The sequence below is a fragment of the Dermacentor silvarum genome, chromosome 1 (genome assembly GCF_013339745.2).
Source record: "Dermacentor silvarum isolate Dsil-2018 chromosome 1, BIME_Dsil_1.4, whole genome shotgun sequence".
Taxonomy (NCBI): Eukaryota; Metazoa; Arthropoda; class Arachnida; order Ixodida; family Ixodidae; genus Dermacentor; species Dermacentor silvarum.
Window position 1 is genome coordinate 348,783,211 of NC_051154.1, and position 13,756 is coordinate 348,796,966.

The 13,756-nt window shown below is 47.5% G+C and overlaps 1 protein-coding gene across 8 annotated transcripts in view; it reads right to left on the bottom strand.

The window, feature by feature from the left end:
* Positions 1–13,756, bottom strand: part of LOC119437407 (uncharacterized) — a 408,649-nt gene that overhangs the window by 190,588 nt on the left and 204,305 nt on the right. For all 8 annotated transcript variants that reach the window (XM_049660503.1, XM_049660506.1, XM_049660507.1 and 5 more), the window contains exon 7: positions 13,234–13,525. In XM_049660503.1, the coding sequence (XP_049516460.1) occupies positions 13,234–13,525 (292 nt within the window). The remainder of the gene's footprint in view (positions 1–13,233; positions 13,526–13,756) is intronic.

Here is a 13,756-nt window from a genome sequence, read left to right on the forward strand (position 1 = left end):
TCGTCCATGCAGAAGTAGCAAGCAGCACAACAAATCAGCATTACATAAGCATGGAGGTAAAGCCCTGCAAGCTTCTGATTTCTGACTAAGTTCATCACTGTACAGAAGCGGACACTTGTAAAGAAAGCATTTGTTTATGGTGGTGTCCAGCAATGAGTGTGCTACAATATTATAGGCTTGCAGTACTCCACTGAAAGAAACCACAGCAGCACAAAGGCTGCACCTAAAAGCAGAAATCTACATTACGAAGATCATTGCAATGTTTTCTAACAAAGCTACTGTTTTGTGAGCAGCTTTGCAACCATATAGCATCTTGCAAGTTTCTGCCTTTGCCCTTCCTTGTTCATTCAAGGGGTGAGGCTGAGGCAAGCTGCAAGTGCAATAGTGCAAGCAAAGGCCTCAGTATTAACCACAATCAACAGGCAATTTGTACAAACAACAGTGATGTAAGTCATAGTTCTGATTCAGTAAGCAGCGCGTTCCAAACAGAATGAGAAAGAAGGTACTATTAACTTGCGTTGAATTCCAACTTGTTTTGAAGCAGAAACCGAATAACTCTAACAAGCACTCACACTATGCTAGAATTTTGCTAATTTATAAATATACTGGAGAAAAGACATTACCCTTCACATAATGCATGTGACTGAGATTGTCACATGCAGCCAGCAAAAAGAGCAATGCATTCTAGAACTTTTGGTTGAAACTGTAGCAGGGTGTTGAACTGAAAAAAAAAAAAAACGTAGGGGCCAGGTATTGCCCCCAAATGAAATGGTTGAACGGTCTTTTAAGAAGTGCCCAATCTGCAACGAGCTCCACGGCATGGCAGATGACTTATTTTCGGGTGATCACTTTCAGAGATAGCTTCGCTTTCGTGAGACTCGGCTCGTCCCAGCACCGAACAGCTCAAAGTATACAGGCACTATGCGAAGATAGCGAGCTAGGCACAACGCCAGAAACACTTGTCGGGAACGCGTGCGGTGTCGAGTCACGCAAAATTTTGCAAAAGTGACCGCCCGAGAATACTGTCCATGGAAAGCTCTGCCTCCTCCTCAGACGACGATGAGTGAAAAAAACTCATTTCTGCGTGGAGGGGACGCCAGGTGGCGCAGAGCAGTGACGACTGGATCGCATTGCGCTCCGCTTCTTGAAACGATTTCATGCGGAAATTTCACCGAAACCCCACCTAAGAAGTATATATTATTTTTCGTGAACTTGAGAGGATTGGAAGGACACCAATACCTGGGACCTGGACCCGCTTCACGAGGACCTATCAACATAAGAAGAAACGTGTTGCACAAACGGAGCTAACCCTAACAACGCCTTCAGTCGGCGGCGCAGCGCGGGGACGCTCGCATGTGCGGGGTGCAGCGACGAGTGTGTGTGCGTGGACTTTCTAACAACCATAAAACGGACTTTTTCGGACATTCTCTCGCCAAGTAAGAAGCCAAAGGTGAGCGACATTTACCTCCCATTTGGATTTTTGTGCGCGAAAACCCACGTATTTGGCAAGAAACGAGTCAGCCTAACAGTAGGCCTAGCACGGCGGAAAGCGGCCCTCGACAGCATCCCTGAAGAGGCCTAACAATTTTTCGCCCATTTGGATGTCGACGAGGAGCTTCCCGGCCCCTCTCGGGCGTCGGAGGAAAAAGCAAACCAAGCGAGTAGCATCTCGCGACGAGTGGAATTAAATGAGGAAACGCGGGCGTTGAACGACGCGTCTCTCGACAACGAAACGAACGCTGCCGCAGGTCTCGACAACGAGAAGAACGCCGACGCGGGTCTCCCTCGTGCGTGGACGGAAGACGGCTGGCACACCGTTCTTTCACGCCGACAAAAAAAGAAAAATCGGAAAAGTGAAAAAGAACCCGAGAAGGAAACCGAAAAGAAAAATGGAAAATCACCGGGCAACTCGTCCGCCGCCACAGGAGGAGAGAGTCAAACCAAGCGGGATTTCCGACGTAGAAAACGCCGCGGCCCGCCGCCCCTCCCAAAGGAGGATATAAAGGTTATTTTGAGACCACACAAAGGCCTCATAGTCAAGAATCTGCTCGGATCAGAGCTCTCTGTGGCAGTGATAGAGGCCTGCCGAAACAATTTCGGAGGGGACAGCTTTTTACTGCGGGTCCACCCCGGATCGAACATCGTAATATTATCTACGCCACACGAACAAGTCGCGGGCAGGCTGAGAGAGATCAGTCAGTTGAAAATCAGAGGACAGATTCACCCCTTTAACATGTACGTGGCAGACCCTGAGGACGTCTTGCGAGGTATCGTTCACGGGCTCCCACCCGGAACCACCCAGGCCAAACTTATGGCCAACCTACGACTACGGACTCAAGGGGTGAACATAGAGAGAGCCAGGATGCTGGGCTCTTCGAAGTCAGCAATAATAACTTTTACGGGCAACGTACTACCGAGGTGCGTCTACTTCATGGGTGCAGAGGCGATCTGTTACCCATATAAGCCCACCATACAAGTTTGCAAGATCTGTCGGTCAACAGGACATCAAACCGACGTGTGCCCGACTCCGAACGCTAACGTGTGCTCCAAATGTGGGGCATCTAATCCGAGCCAAGGACACGAATGTATCCCGAACTGCGCCATATGCGGTGAGGAGCACGCGACGGGAGACACATCGTGCAGAAAGAAACTGAAAAACATGCCTCCCCGAATATCGCGAGTGGAGCAGCCCCGAAGAAAAACAGAATGGACCAACAAGGAGAGCGAATTCCCTCAGCTCGAGCAACACCGGCAAAAACCTCATCGCTGGTTTAGCTCGGAGCGAGAGGAAGCGGCGCAACAGAGCCGGCAGGGATCCAGATCGCCGTCAAGATCGAGATCAAGATCACGGAGTCAGCAACAACCAACTACAACCAATAGACCTGAGGAGACCCCCGGGAAATGCAACATGAAGAAAATATCTAGTAGCAGCGGAGAGAAGGCGGGGAAAGCAGAGGACGAAGCCGCAGCCGCCAGCCGGACAACCAACCAGGTGAGCTGGGTGAGAGTAGTGTCTCCCAGTGCTCCAATAACTGATAACCATCAGTATAGGAAAATCATAGAAGAGAATAAAAGATTAACACAAGAAATTAAGCAGCTTAGAAATCAAATGACCGCGGAACGCAAAGAGTATCAATTGGCAATCTCATCAATGGAGAAAAAATTCGAAAATGCCATTAAAACACTGCAAACCTCAGGGTCGGTAGGCAACCCTAACGAGGGTAAGAAAGAGGCGCAAAAGCGTCCTACCCACGAGGAGAAAACAGAAACGAGCGAAGGGATGGGCGAAGACATATTCGGTACGCCGTCGCAAAGCAGCGAACTAATACAGCAAGTGCAGACCCAGGTTCAGGAAAACAGGGAAGGTATAGCAAATTTCAATAAACTTTTAGGCGATTTCATAACTGAAATTAAAGCTTTCGTTGGAGAAGAACTGAGAATTCAGAGGCAGTACGTTAACGAAGCCGTGCGAGGATTGCAGAGGGCAATAAATAAACGCCCCCTCTCCACCCCAGTTAGTGACAAACCATCAAAAGCGGGCCGCGACGACGCGGATACGCCCATGCAGCATGGCCAAAAATAATACGAAAAGTGCAGAACAATTAGAGATTTGGCAGTGGAACTGTCGCACTTTTCACAAGCGCGCAGCAGCATTCCAAAATTACATAATCTCGGCTCCGATTCAGCCAGACGTAATATGCCTGCAGGAAGTTGGCCCAAAGATGGTCAAACTACAGGGATATTACTGTCTCCAAGATCTCAATTATCCCCGCGTAGCCACACTGGTTAGCAAGAGTATTGCAGCAAAGATGGAACATATAGATAGCCTAGAGATAAATCATCAAATAATTAGCCTCCTTCCTCTGAAGAGAGGCAGGGCGAGGACTGTGATAGTAAATCTATACAGTCCTCCTAAAGATAGAAATGAGGTCTTTGCAGAGCTCCTCACGGAGGCAGTCAGAATTGCAGGGGCCAGAGACAGACTCGTAGTGTTGTGTGACTTTAACGCACCCAACACCACTTGGGGCTATCCGAGGGATTCTCCCACGGGAACGCGTCTCGAACACGCTGTATCCAAACTAGGGTTGAGCCTAATTACGCTCCCCACGACGCCTACGAGGACGGGTAACAGCGTAAGTAGAGACACGTTTCCAGACCTCACCTTCTCACGTAATATTAAGGACACCTACTGGACAAACCTCGAAGAGAACCTAGGCAGTGATCACCACATAATCAGCATTTCTCTCTCGACCCCCAAACTACGCGGGGTCATAGGGGACGTGGTCATCACTGACTGGGAAAGGTTCCGACGACACAGTCCCCCACCCGACTCCGTACCGGAATCAATGGGGGACTGGTCAGAATACATAAGATCGTCACACAAACAAACATCTAAACGCATAGCAAGAACAGCAGAGACGCCTGCAGCAGACAGGCACCTGCTCCACCTGTGGGAGAGCAGGCGCAGTCTGCTGAAGAGGTGGAAAAACCAAAGACTAAATAGGAACCTACTCCGCAGAATCGCTGCTCTAGCGGAGGAGGCGAATCAGTACGCTAGCAAACTTGCGACCGAGGGATGGATCCAGTTCTGCAGCTCGCTACAGGACACTCTGAGCACTGCAAAAACTTGGGTCATCCTGAGGAACATGCTCGACCCACAAAATTCAAAATTGGTGACGAGCAAAACATTATAGAGAATCACGAACGATTTTTTGGGTACGGATGAGGAATTAATACAATTCCTTAAAAACAGATACATCGGAGAAGATACCAATACTACCAGGAGTCCAATTAACTACACGGGTGTTAAAAATGAGAGACTCGACGCCCCAATAACCAAGGAAGAGGTCTTTGCGGCAACTCAGGCGGCCAAAAAAAATACTACCCCTGGTGCAGACCAAATTACAAACGCAATGATTAGGAACCTCAGTGATAAAGTCATAGAGGCATTGACAAACCATTTTAATGAACACTATTGGCTCAAAGGGATGATCCCCTATGAATGGAAAGAAGCCAAAATTATAATGATACCGAAACCCGGGAAGAAGCCATCCCTGCATGCACTGAGGCCCATATCTCTGACGTCGTGCATGGGAAAGCTTTTTGAACGGGTTATTCACACTCGGCTTCAAAACTTCATAGAAGACAAGGGCCTATTCCCAGCCACTATGCTGGGTTTCCGCAGTGGCCTCTCCACTCAGGACGCATTCCTCCTATTACAAGAGGAAGTCCTGAACTCCGTACCCAAAGGAGGAGAACACTTAATACTAGCACTTGATTTAAAAGGAGCATTCGACAATATCTCACATAGGGCCATCCTATCCGAATTAAACAACATCGGATGTGGTGAACACACCTTCAATTACATAAAGGCTTTCCTAACAGGGAGGAGAGCTACAATTAGCGTAGCACAAGTCACGTCGGAACGTTTTCAGATGCCGATCAAAGGTACCCCTCAAGGAGCCATCATCTCTCCGCTGCTTTTTAATATCGCAATGAGAGGACTCGCACGGGCCCTGGATGATATACCGCAGTTGAGATGCACCTTATATGCGGACGATATCACTTTATGGGCAACGCGCCTGGCTAGCAAGGAGCAGACACTCCAAGAGGCTGCAACAGCAGTTGAAAATTTCGCCAGGGCCAGCGGGCTCAGTTGTGCCCCAGATAAATCCGAAATTATCAGGGTACATGAAAAAAGATACAAAAGTAATGGAGACATAGACGTACAAATTGAAGGAGTCAAAATAAAAGAGGTAACCGTTGCACGAATTCTGGGTTACTGGGTTCAGAGTAACGGAAGAGCAAACCACACAATAAACATGTTAAAATCAGCGACAAAACAAGTCGCCAGAATGATACAAAGAATAACATATCACAAAAAAGGAATGAAGGAGGTGGATATAATTAGATTAGTACAAGCCCTTGTAATGAGTAAGATAACGTATAGTCTACCTTTCCACACACTAAACAAAAGTGAAGAAGCAAACATCGAGTCTATAATTAGGAGCGCCTACAAAGTGGCCTTAGGGCTACCGGTAGGCACACCAACCCAAAAATTGTTGGGTTGGTGTACATAATCTCGGTACATAATACCTACTCCGAGCTAAAAACGGCGGTACTGAACGCACAGAGAAGTCGTCTAAGCCAGACGAGGGGGGGGAAAGAGATTCTCGCTAGGGTGGGCTTCCCACCGTACCTCCAGAACCTGGACGAGGTATTGGTGGAAATCCCGGATCCCGTCCGATGCAATATCACGGTCGCTCCCCTGCCCAAGAACATGGACCCAAACCAAAACAAAAAGCGGAGAGAGGAGAGAGTAAGATGGCTCCGTGAACACCTAAAAAGCAAAACAAATATTTTGTATGTGGACGCTTCGAGGTACAACTGGAAACGGGCCGTTGCAACAGTAATTGGCAGCGAAAAGAGAATGATGACGAGTGCCTCCCTGTACACGTCCTCGATCGCCAGGGCGGAATGCTTTGCCATTGCCCTGGCGATCAAAGAGCAAGAACGAAGGGAGGAACCACACACGACTATTATCTCCGACTCGCAGGATGCGTGCAGTTTCTTTTTGAACGGCCGCCTCCCCATAAAAGTTAAAAATTTCCTTGGCGGGAGATTGACAAACAGACACAGGTTGATCTGGTGTCCGGGACACACAGGCCTGGAGGGAAACGAGAGTGCGGACGCTTTTGCTCGAGGGCTCACGAACCGAGCAGAGCCTCGACCGCACTGTCAACTCCCCCAAACATTTCAGGAGGAGTCAACCGAGGAGGACAATGACCCATCCCGAATGACCCCTCGTGAAGTTCTTGCTCACCAGCGTGGCACGCGACGAAAATACAGCACCCCCCACAAATCATTAGAAGGGGAGGACGCCATCGACCTCCGCAGGATTCAAACGGGGGTCTTTCCAAACCTACAAAGATTAAACAAAATTTTTCCAACGCTGTATGGGCACGCCTGTCCGTGGTGTGGTGGCTCGCCATCGCTATACCACATTTCGTGGGGTTGCCAAAATAGACCACCAAATTTAAATACCTTTTTAGGTAAATTTGAACTATTGAACACTTTGGAGCAATGGGAGGCACAACTCGCCAGCTCTGACCCCGAGGTGCAGCTAGCACTTCTGGGTCACGTAAGGCAGGCGGCAGAAGCCAGTGGAGCCCTGGACTTGGGGCCCCACCCATCGAGCTCATCACCTTTCACCCCAACCCCTTTTCAATAAAGTTATTCCTATTCCTCCTCATTTCTGCGTGGCGATTCCTAGAATAAAGGTAGCATTTCTTTTTCTGTTTATCCTTGCGTTACATTTGCAGTTTTATTTCGTTCATTTTGCATGACTAGGAAATCGACCATCGCGTTAAACATTCGAGTAAATATGGTATTACCTAAATTACAGCTTCAAACATCTAGTCTGTAGCAAAAAAAAGAAGTCAGCATTTGACATTTAACTCAGTTTACTGCTTCTTTAGAAGAAGATGAGGATACTAATGCTTCTGAACAATGAAGAAGAACAGTTTGTGCTGAACCATACGCCAATCTTTCTTGTGCATCTGCCTGTGGAACATAGTCTTGTCCTGGCTAAGGGCGGACAAAGAAGTCATTGCCTTCTACAAGTAATTTCTACAACTCGAAGAACGTTATACGCTGCTTGTATAAGCACCAAACATGCTTTGAACCAGGGCACGTAAAAAAAGCAAATTTCGTGTGCAATTTACAGCCGCGGTTACCACTCATTGAGAAGGTGGCGGCATTCATTAGCAACCGCAGTGTTATGGCTACAATAAGTCATGCAGCTGAACTTGATATCCCTCTTCGAGGCCATCGACTTTTCTGCTCTCCGTGTTTGCCTAGTTTATCCAGCTTTATTAACAAGTTAACCTAACAGACAAATTGGGAGCGTCAACAGAAATGGTGATTCTTCGGAGCCTCTTAAACAACTTTTCAGTGCAGAACACGGCCGGCGTCAGAAATGAGTCTCTGCCGAGCTGGCCGTAAATACCAGCACGCACCCATTTCCTATTCCTTTTCTCGCACACATTGCAACTCGTGAGTCATAACAATTTGCTAGTAGGGTGTGCCGATGGAAGTAGTAGTGATCCGAACAATAGTGCAAATATTGAGCACCTGTTGTCACCTTGGATGCTTCAATCATTTTATGCCAAACCGGTAACCATAATTTTTTTTTTTGTTTATGTTCAGTTTGGGTTAAGGTTCAGTTCCACCCAAAACTGCGGTTTAGGTGCGGTTAAACACCAAAGGTACGGCAACCTCAAGAGGTAGAAAACAATTCTGGACTCAACCGCGTACCAGAGTTCGAGGTTGAGTGAGGTAGAATGTAAGATGTGAAGTTAGTTTTCTGCAGAGCATAGGTAGAATTGTGTGCACCATCAATCAAAAAGTAGTAAAAACAAAAAAGCAGCAATAGTGCCTAGTAATCAAAGAGGATGCTCTTTAACAACATCACAGCAGCAGAAGGTGCTTGGTGTACTCATAACCCCCACCCCTCCTCTTGAAGCTCTCAGACATTCAATATCAAGGACTCAAACACATGAAGGAATGTTGAGGACCTGACCTCAAACCTAGTAAAAAGGTTGAGATGAGGTTCGAGGTGACGAGGTTGTTGGCTGCAGCTAAAGGTTGAAACTTCCCAAAAGCCCCTCATGAAGGTTGAGTGAAGAGTCGTCCAATTATTTTAGTGGTCGAGATGAGGCAGAACCTGCCTTGAGTTTGCCCATCTTTGCGGTGCAATGGCAGCGGAGCGACTGAGCCCTCTAGAGACCGAACCCTGTAGAAGCCCGAAGCTGCTCTGAATCAACTAAAGTGAAACTACCATATTTACACGATTCAAACGCTTCGCAGTTTTAGAGTAAGAAAATAAAAGTGCCTGAATATAACATGTGCCCGACTTATAAAACAAGAATATAGCATGCCCCCCACATTCAGGATCAAAAAAAGAAAGGAGGCGTGCAGAAGAAAAATTTTTTAATAATGAGAATCCATAATGAAAGCTGCGCATCGTCGTCCTGATTTGCAGTTTCCAAGGAAAAACTTTTAGAGATATACAGTAAAACCCCGCTGTTACGTTCCCGGGTGCTGAGTTTTCCTGGCTGTTATGTCATTTTCAGACGGTCCCAGCATAGCTCCCATAGGACCCAATGCATTGGTAACCCCGCTGTTGCGTCGCATCTGTGGGACCATTCCCGCAGCATGCGTTGCGAACTGCCACCCTACGCCGGCCCGAGTGGCCATGTTGATTTTTCCTGTCGCTTGGCTTGGTGGTTTGACAATGGGATTGGCCGCCCCAAGTGCCGGGGGCGACACCCATGACATATTTTCGGTTTCCGCCAGCAAAAGCATGGAATTTGAGATCCGTATTAGCTATCTAAAGACGGTGTCTATGACAGCAAGTGTCCGCGCTCATCGAGTGTGATGTGTTCATGTCTGCTTGTGCGCGCTGACGCCATGCTTGTTAATACAGTTAACAAGTGAATGTTTAAAAGTTTATACGGATGATAAAACTACTATCCTTACTTTGCATAGCTGTCTACTAATTTCCTATCGCAGTCGATGCTTTGGCTTTCGGGCAAAACTGCGGCTTTTTTTAAAACGTAAGAATTAAAATAAAATTGTGTGCAGTTCACCACTACTTTCATTTCTCAATTTGTCCTGTTTCTCAGCTCTTGCGTTTACCAGCTCTTATCGTTTTTTTTATGATTCCGTGAAAAACGTATCAGCGGGGTTCTACTGTACTACAGTCGAATCCCCCTACAACGAACCGCCGCTACAACGAAATTTCCAGCACAACGAAGATTTTCCAATTCCCTGTCAGCTGCCCATAGAAAGTACAGTGGAACCCGATTATACGACTTTTAGGGGACCAGGGAAAACTGTTGTAAAATCTGGGCGCCGTATAATCAAAAAACTAAGAATATCAGCAGTGACGCTCAGTCTTGCCCAAAAAACGGGTACAGACCGCCTGAATAAGCCCGCGGCATGAATCTGCAGTACTTCCAAGGAAGGTAGATTAAATTATTAAAAAATTATCGTATTTATTCAATTAAAACGTGAGTTTCTTATTTCATGATTTCGTTGCTTGAACTGGACCCTCGCGTTGCATTCGAATAACGACGAAATTGACCATTTTAAAACAAACACTCTAACACTCTAAATCCCGCGATTTTCAGCGTTACGTTGGTAAACTAACTTTACGTCTCGATCCAATCCATAGACAAGTTAACCGAAGTCAGGACTTATTTTAGGTTGGAATCGACACTGTCTTTGCTGTGCTTGTGGCTGGTTACGATGCTGCAATGCTCTACGGCATTTTGCAGTTCGACTTCGTTCATTCGCAACGTCATGGCGACGCAGCACATTCGGTATGACGGTCGCTTCGAGAGACGAGCAATTTTGATGACTGACGAGCTACGAAAGTCCGCCGCGGCTTGGTGTCTCGACGTCGACGATTTGCAGATGGCGGGACGAGCGGCAGGCCCGTTTATTAGGTTACTAATACATTATTTCTATGGGGGTTTTGCCGGGACCAAACCAATTCGTCGTAAAATGCGGGTCGTCGCATAACCGGGGGACATGTATAATCGAGGTTCCACTGTAATACAATAAGTCTCTTCATAACAAAGGCGTTTTATTCGGTATTTCCGCTTCAACAAACTTTTCAAGAATGAAACTGGGTCCGATTTGAAATTGGAAGTGTCGAGTAGTCAAATTACAAGGCCCTTCCAAAGCTGTGACGATCGTATGTCTGCTTGAACGAGGTTTGCGCAAATGAAATCAAATTCAAAGTACCCATTTACGCCACTGCAATCTATAATTACACACAGTCATCACGCGCCTGCGCAAAACTGCACGGGATCACCACAATCGCTGCTGTTTTCTGTGGCGTGTGTCCGGCCGAAATGGCTAGGCCAACGAAGAAACGTAAATTTCTCTCTTTCGAGGAGAAGGCATATATGATCGCCAAGGCAGAAGGCGGAAGGAAAAAATTTTGCAGTTTCGCCCGAAAGGCGAGGCATCGATTGCGATCAGATTAGTACACAGCTATACGAACTAAGGATTCTAGAGTGGAATCTCTATGATATGATCACGGCTAATACGAATTTCCGGATGATACGAATTTTCCTGCGGTCCCGCCCGAGCCCCATTACTTTGCAACGTGCTAGAGAATGGTTGTTACGAATCGATTTTCGACCCGCGTCGGTTGATACGAATAAACGGCGCATCACCGACGGCCGCGAAAAAGAACAGCGCGCAGTCACGCGCTTTCTCCCTTTCTCTTTTGGTGCGGACGCGACGCCGGACAGCGCGGAGGCCGCGACTGGGCATGAAGAGTTCGAAGCGGTGGCGCTTTTGTTGCTTTTATGCTTTTCCGCGTGCCATCGGGCGGAGTGGCTGCCGTGCTTCGGGCCGCGTTCTTTGTGTTTGCGCCATTTTGCCTAGTCGCAGCGAGCTATGTCTGCCGAGATACGATCTCGGCTGATTCGCGTGGCCGTACGGCGATGCGCGGGAGCCTCCATTGGCGCGTCTTCTGTCGGCTGCGTTATCGGTGCCGATGGCACAGGGCGATTGTCGGTTTCGCTGCTAGAGTCACACAGTGCAAGATAGCGCAGCACGTAATCCACGGTAGCGCGGCTCGTTCAGTCCGGTGCTCCTCCGCTTTTTCCCGCTAATCGCCGTATTTTTCTTGCCGTAGGAGCGCTTCCGTATTCCAAAGGCGTGCTTCGTCCAAAGTTTATTCGCCATCGTCGCTCCATCACTAACTTGGGAGCTCTCAGTAATCCGAATTCTGTGTGTCAAGTGAAGACGCCAGCGTGGTTTACGAAGCAGACAACTGCGGACAACAGACGACGGACAAATTCAGAAGCGGAACGGCGAAACTTTGAGCTTTCGAACGATACTAAGATGGCGGCGCTCGGTGGCAGGAAATACGAGATATGGCTCTGTGAACTGCGGTGATTTTACGCGATTTAAAGCTGTTTTCTCGCCCTACGCACTGACAAATTAAACTTTTTCAGGCACTTTTGCGTTTTCAGCCAAACCATTTTGATGCAGCGTAGATTAGGCGTTGCAGATACCCAAACGCGTGGTTTTCAAAAATCTATTTTTCTCGCGATTTTCGCGATCTGATCCCCGCGTCCCCCCTTAATTTAGCCAGTTTTAATTGTGTTTCGATGATACGAATTTTGGCTAATACGAATATTTTTCGTGACCCCGTGAGATTCGTATCATCGAGATTCCACTGTAGTTTTATCGCAGTGTAAACTTGTATAAACATTCGCTTACTAACTAAATTACCAAGCACGGTGTCACGCGCGCACAGGTAAACATGAACATATCTCGCTCGATGACCGCGGAAACTCTGTGTCAACACACTGGAGTGAGAAGGTGTGGCAATAGCAGCGAGCGGATTGGCCTCCGTGCCATCTCTCGCTTCAGCACTAACTAAACGTCGAAGCACAGCGCACACAACTCTACCAGTACTAGTTGCACTTTGCCCACATCGCAGATCGCTTTGAAGATGAGGCCCGCACGGGCCCGCACTTTGTGCACGTCACAGATTGCTTTCAAGATATGGCGGCCGCGCTACAGCCACTACTATTATCAACATGATGCGAACGTCTCGTCTGGGGAAAATGACAATCCACTAAACACACCAACTCTGGCGACTGTTTTGAAAGTAATGGATTCTTTTGACATCATCTTAAAAATTATCAGAGCCCACGACAATGACATTGCAACGGCTCTTTTAACGGACTGTGAGACTCGCGTAACGCCTTTGCTTGCCGTGAAGCGTAACAAATCCAGGCTGACCGACCTCTGGAAATAAAACTTCCAGTAAGGCAAGCTCGCCGAGCTTATCGACATTGTAATAAATATACAATAAAATTGTGATAATTCAAATTGCTTCACTGCGACGGTGCATGTGCTGCAAACTGAGTGTTTCGCGATCGGCCGGGCTCGTGTTGAGTTAGGCGTCGGCCGCAATGTATGCAAAATGCTGTAATAGCGGCGCGAAATGCCTTCTCTCGTGAAGTTGACACTTTATTGTGTCAGGGAATTTACTAACATATTTTCTCAGAAAAAATATGCGCATTAGAGTCATGTAAACACAGTAATCCTTCTCTGTGGATTAAAAAACAAAGGTGCTTCAAACTGGCATGGGAAATCCACCTTGAGTGAGAGAAGGGTTTGACAACAGAGCCCACCCACCTTGAGAGCCATCTTGACTATCTGCAGCAAGAGCAGAAGGGTGGGCAGGGGAAGACACATCACTGACTGCAGTCTCTACAGCTGTGCTAGGTGGCTCCTGGCCGTGGAGCTGCTGCTGTTGTTCTTGCTGCTGCTGTTCTTGACAATGTAGTGAATCGCCAGATGGGTTGTACCCTGCCACGGAGGAGCCCTCATACTGGCCAGGATGAGCCGTGCCCACCCGAGAGTCATATCCCTGCCACTGACCATCGGCAGATGGCCAACCTTCAGCTGGCATTCCTTCTTGCCACTGCTGTAAATGAGAAGGCACATAGGAACGAGAATTTTTTTTCTCCTAATTTTTTTTCCCCCATTTGAATGCTCCAGAGCAGCAGTTGCCAAAGGGGACTAACTGACAAAATTGAACCTATCAAGACACTGGCACTTAGTAACACTTCCTGCTGTTATATGCAGTAAACATCATATGAAGCCATATGTGCACAGTAGAGAGTAAGTCATGCTTAGAAAAATGCTGTTATTTTCC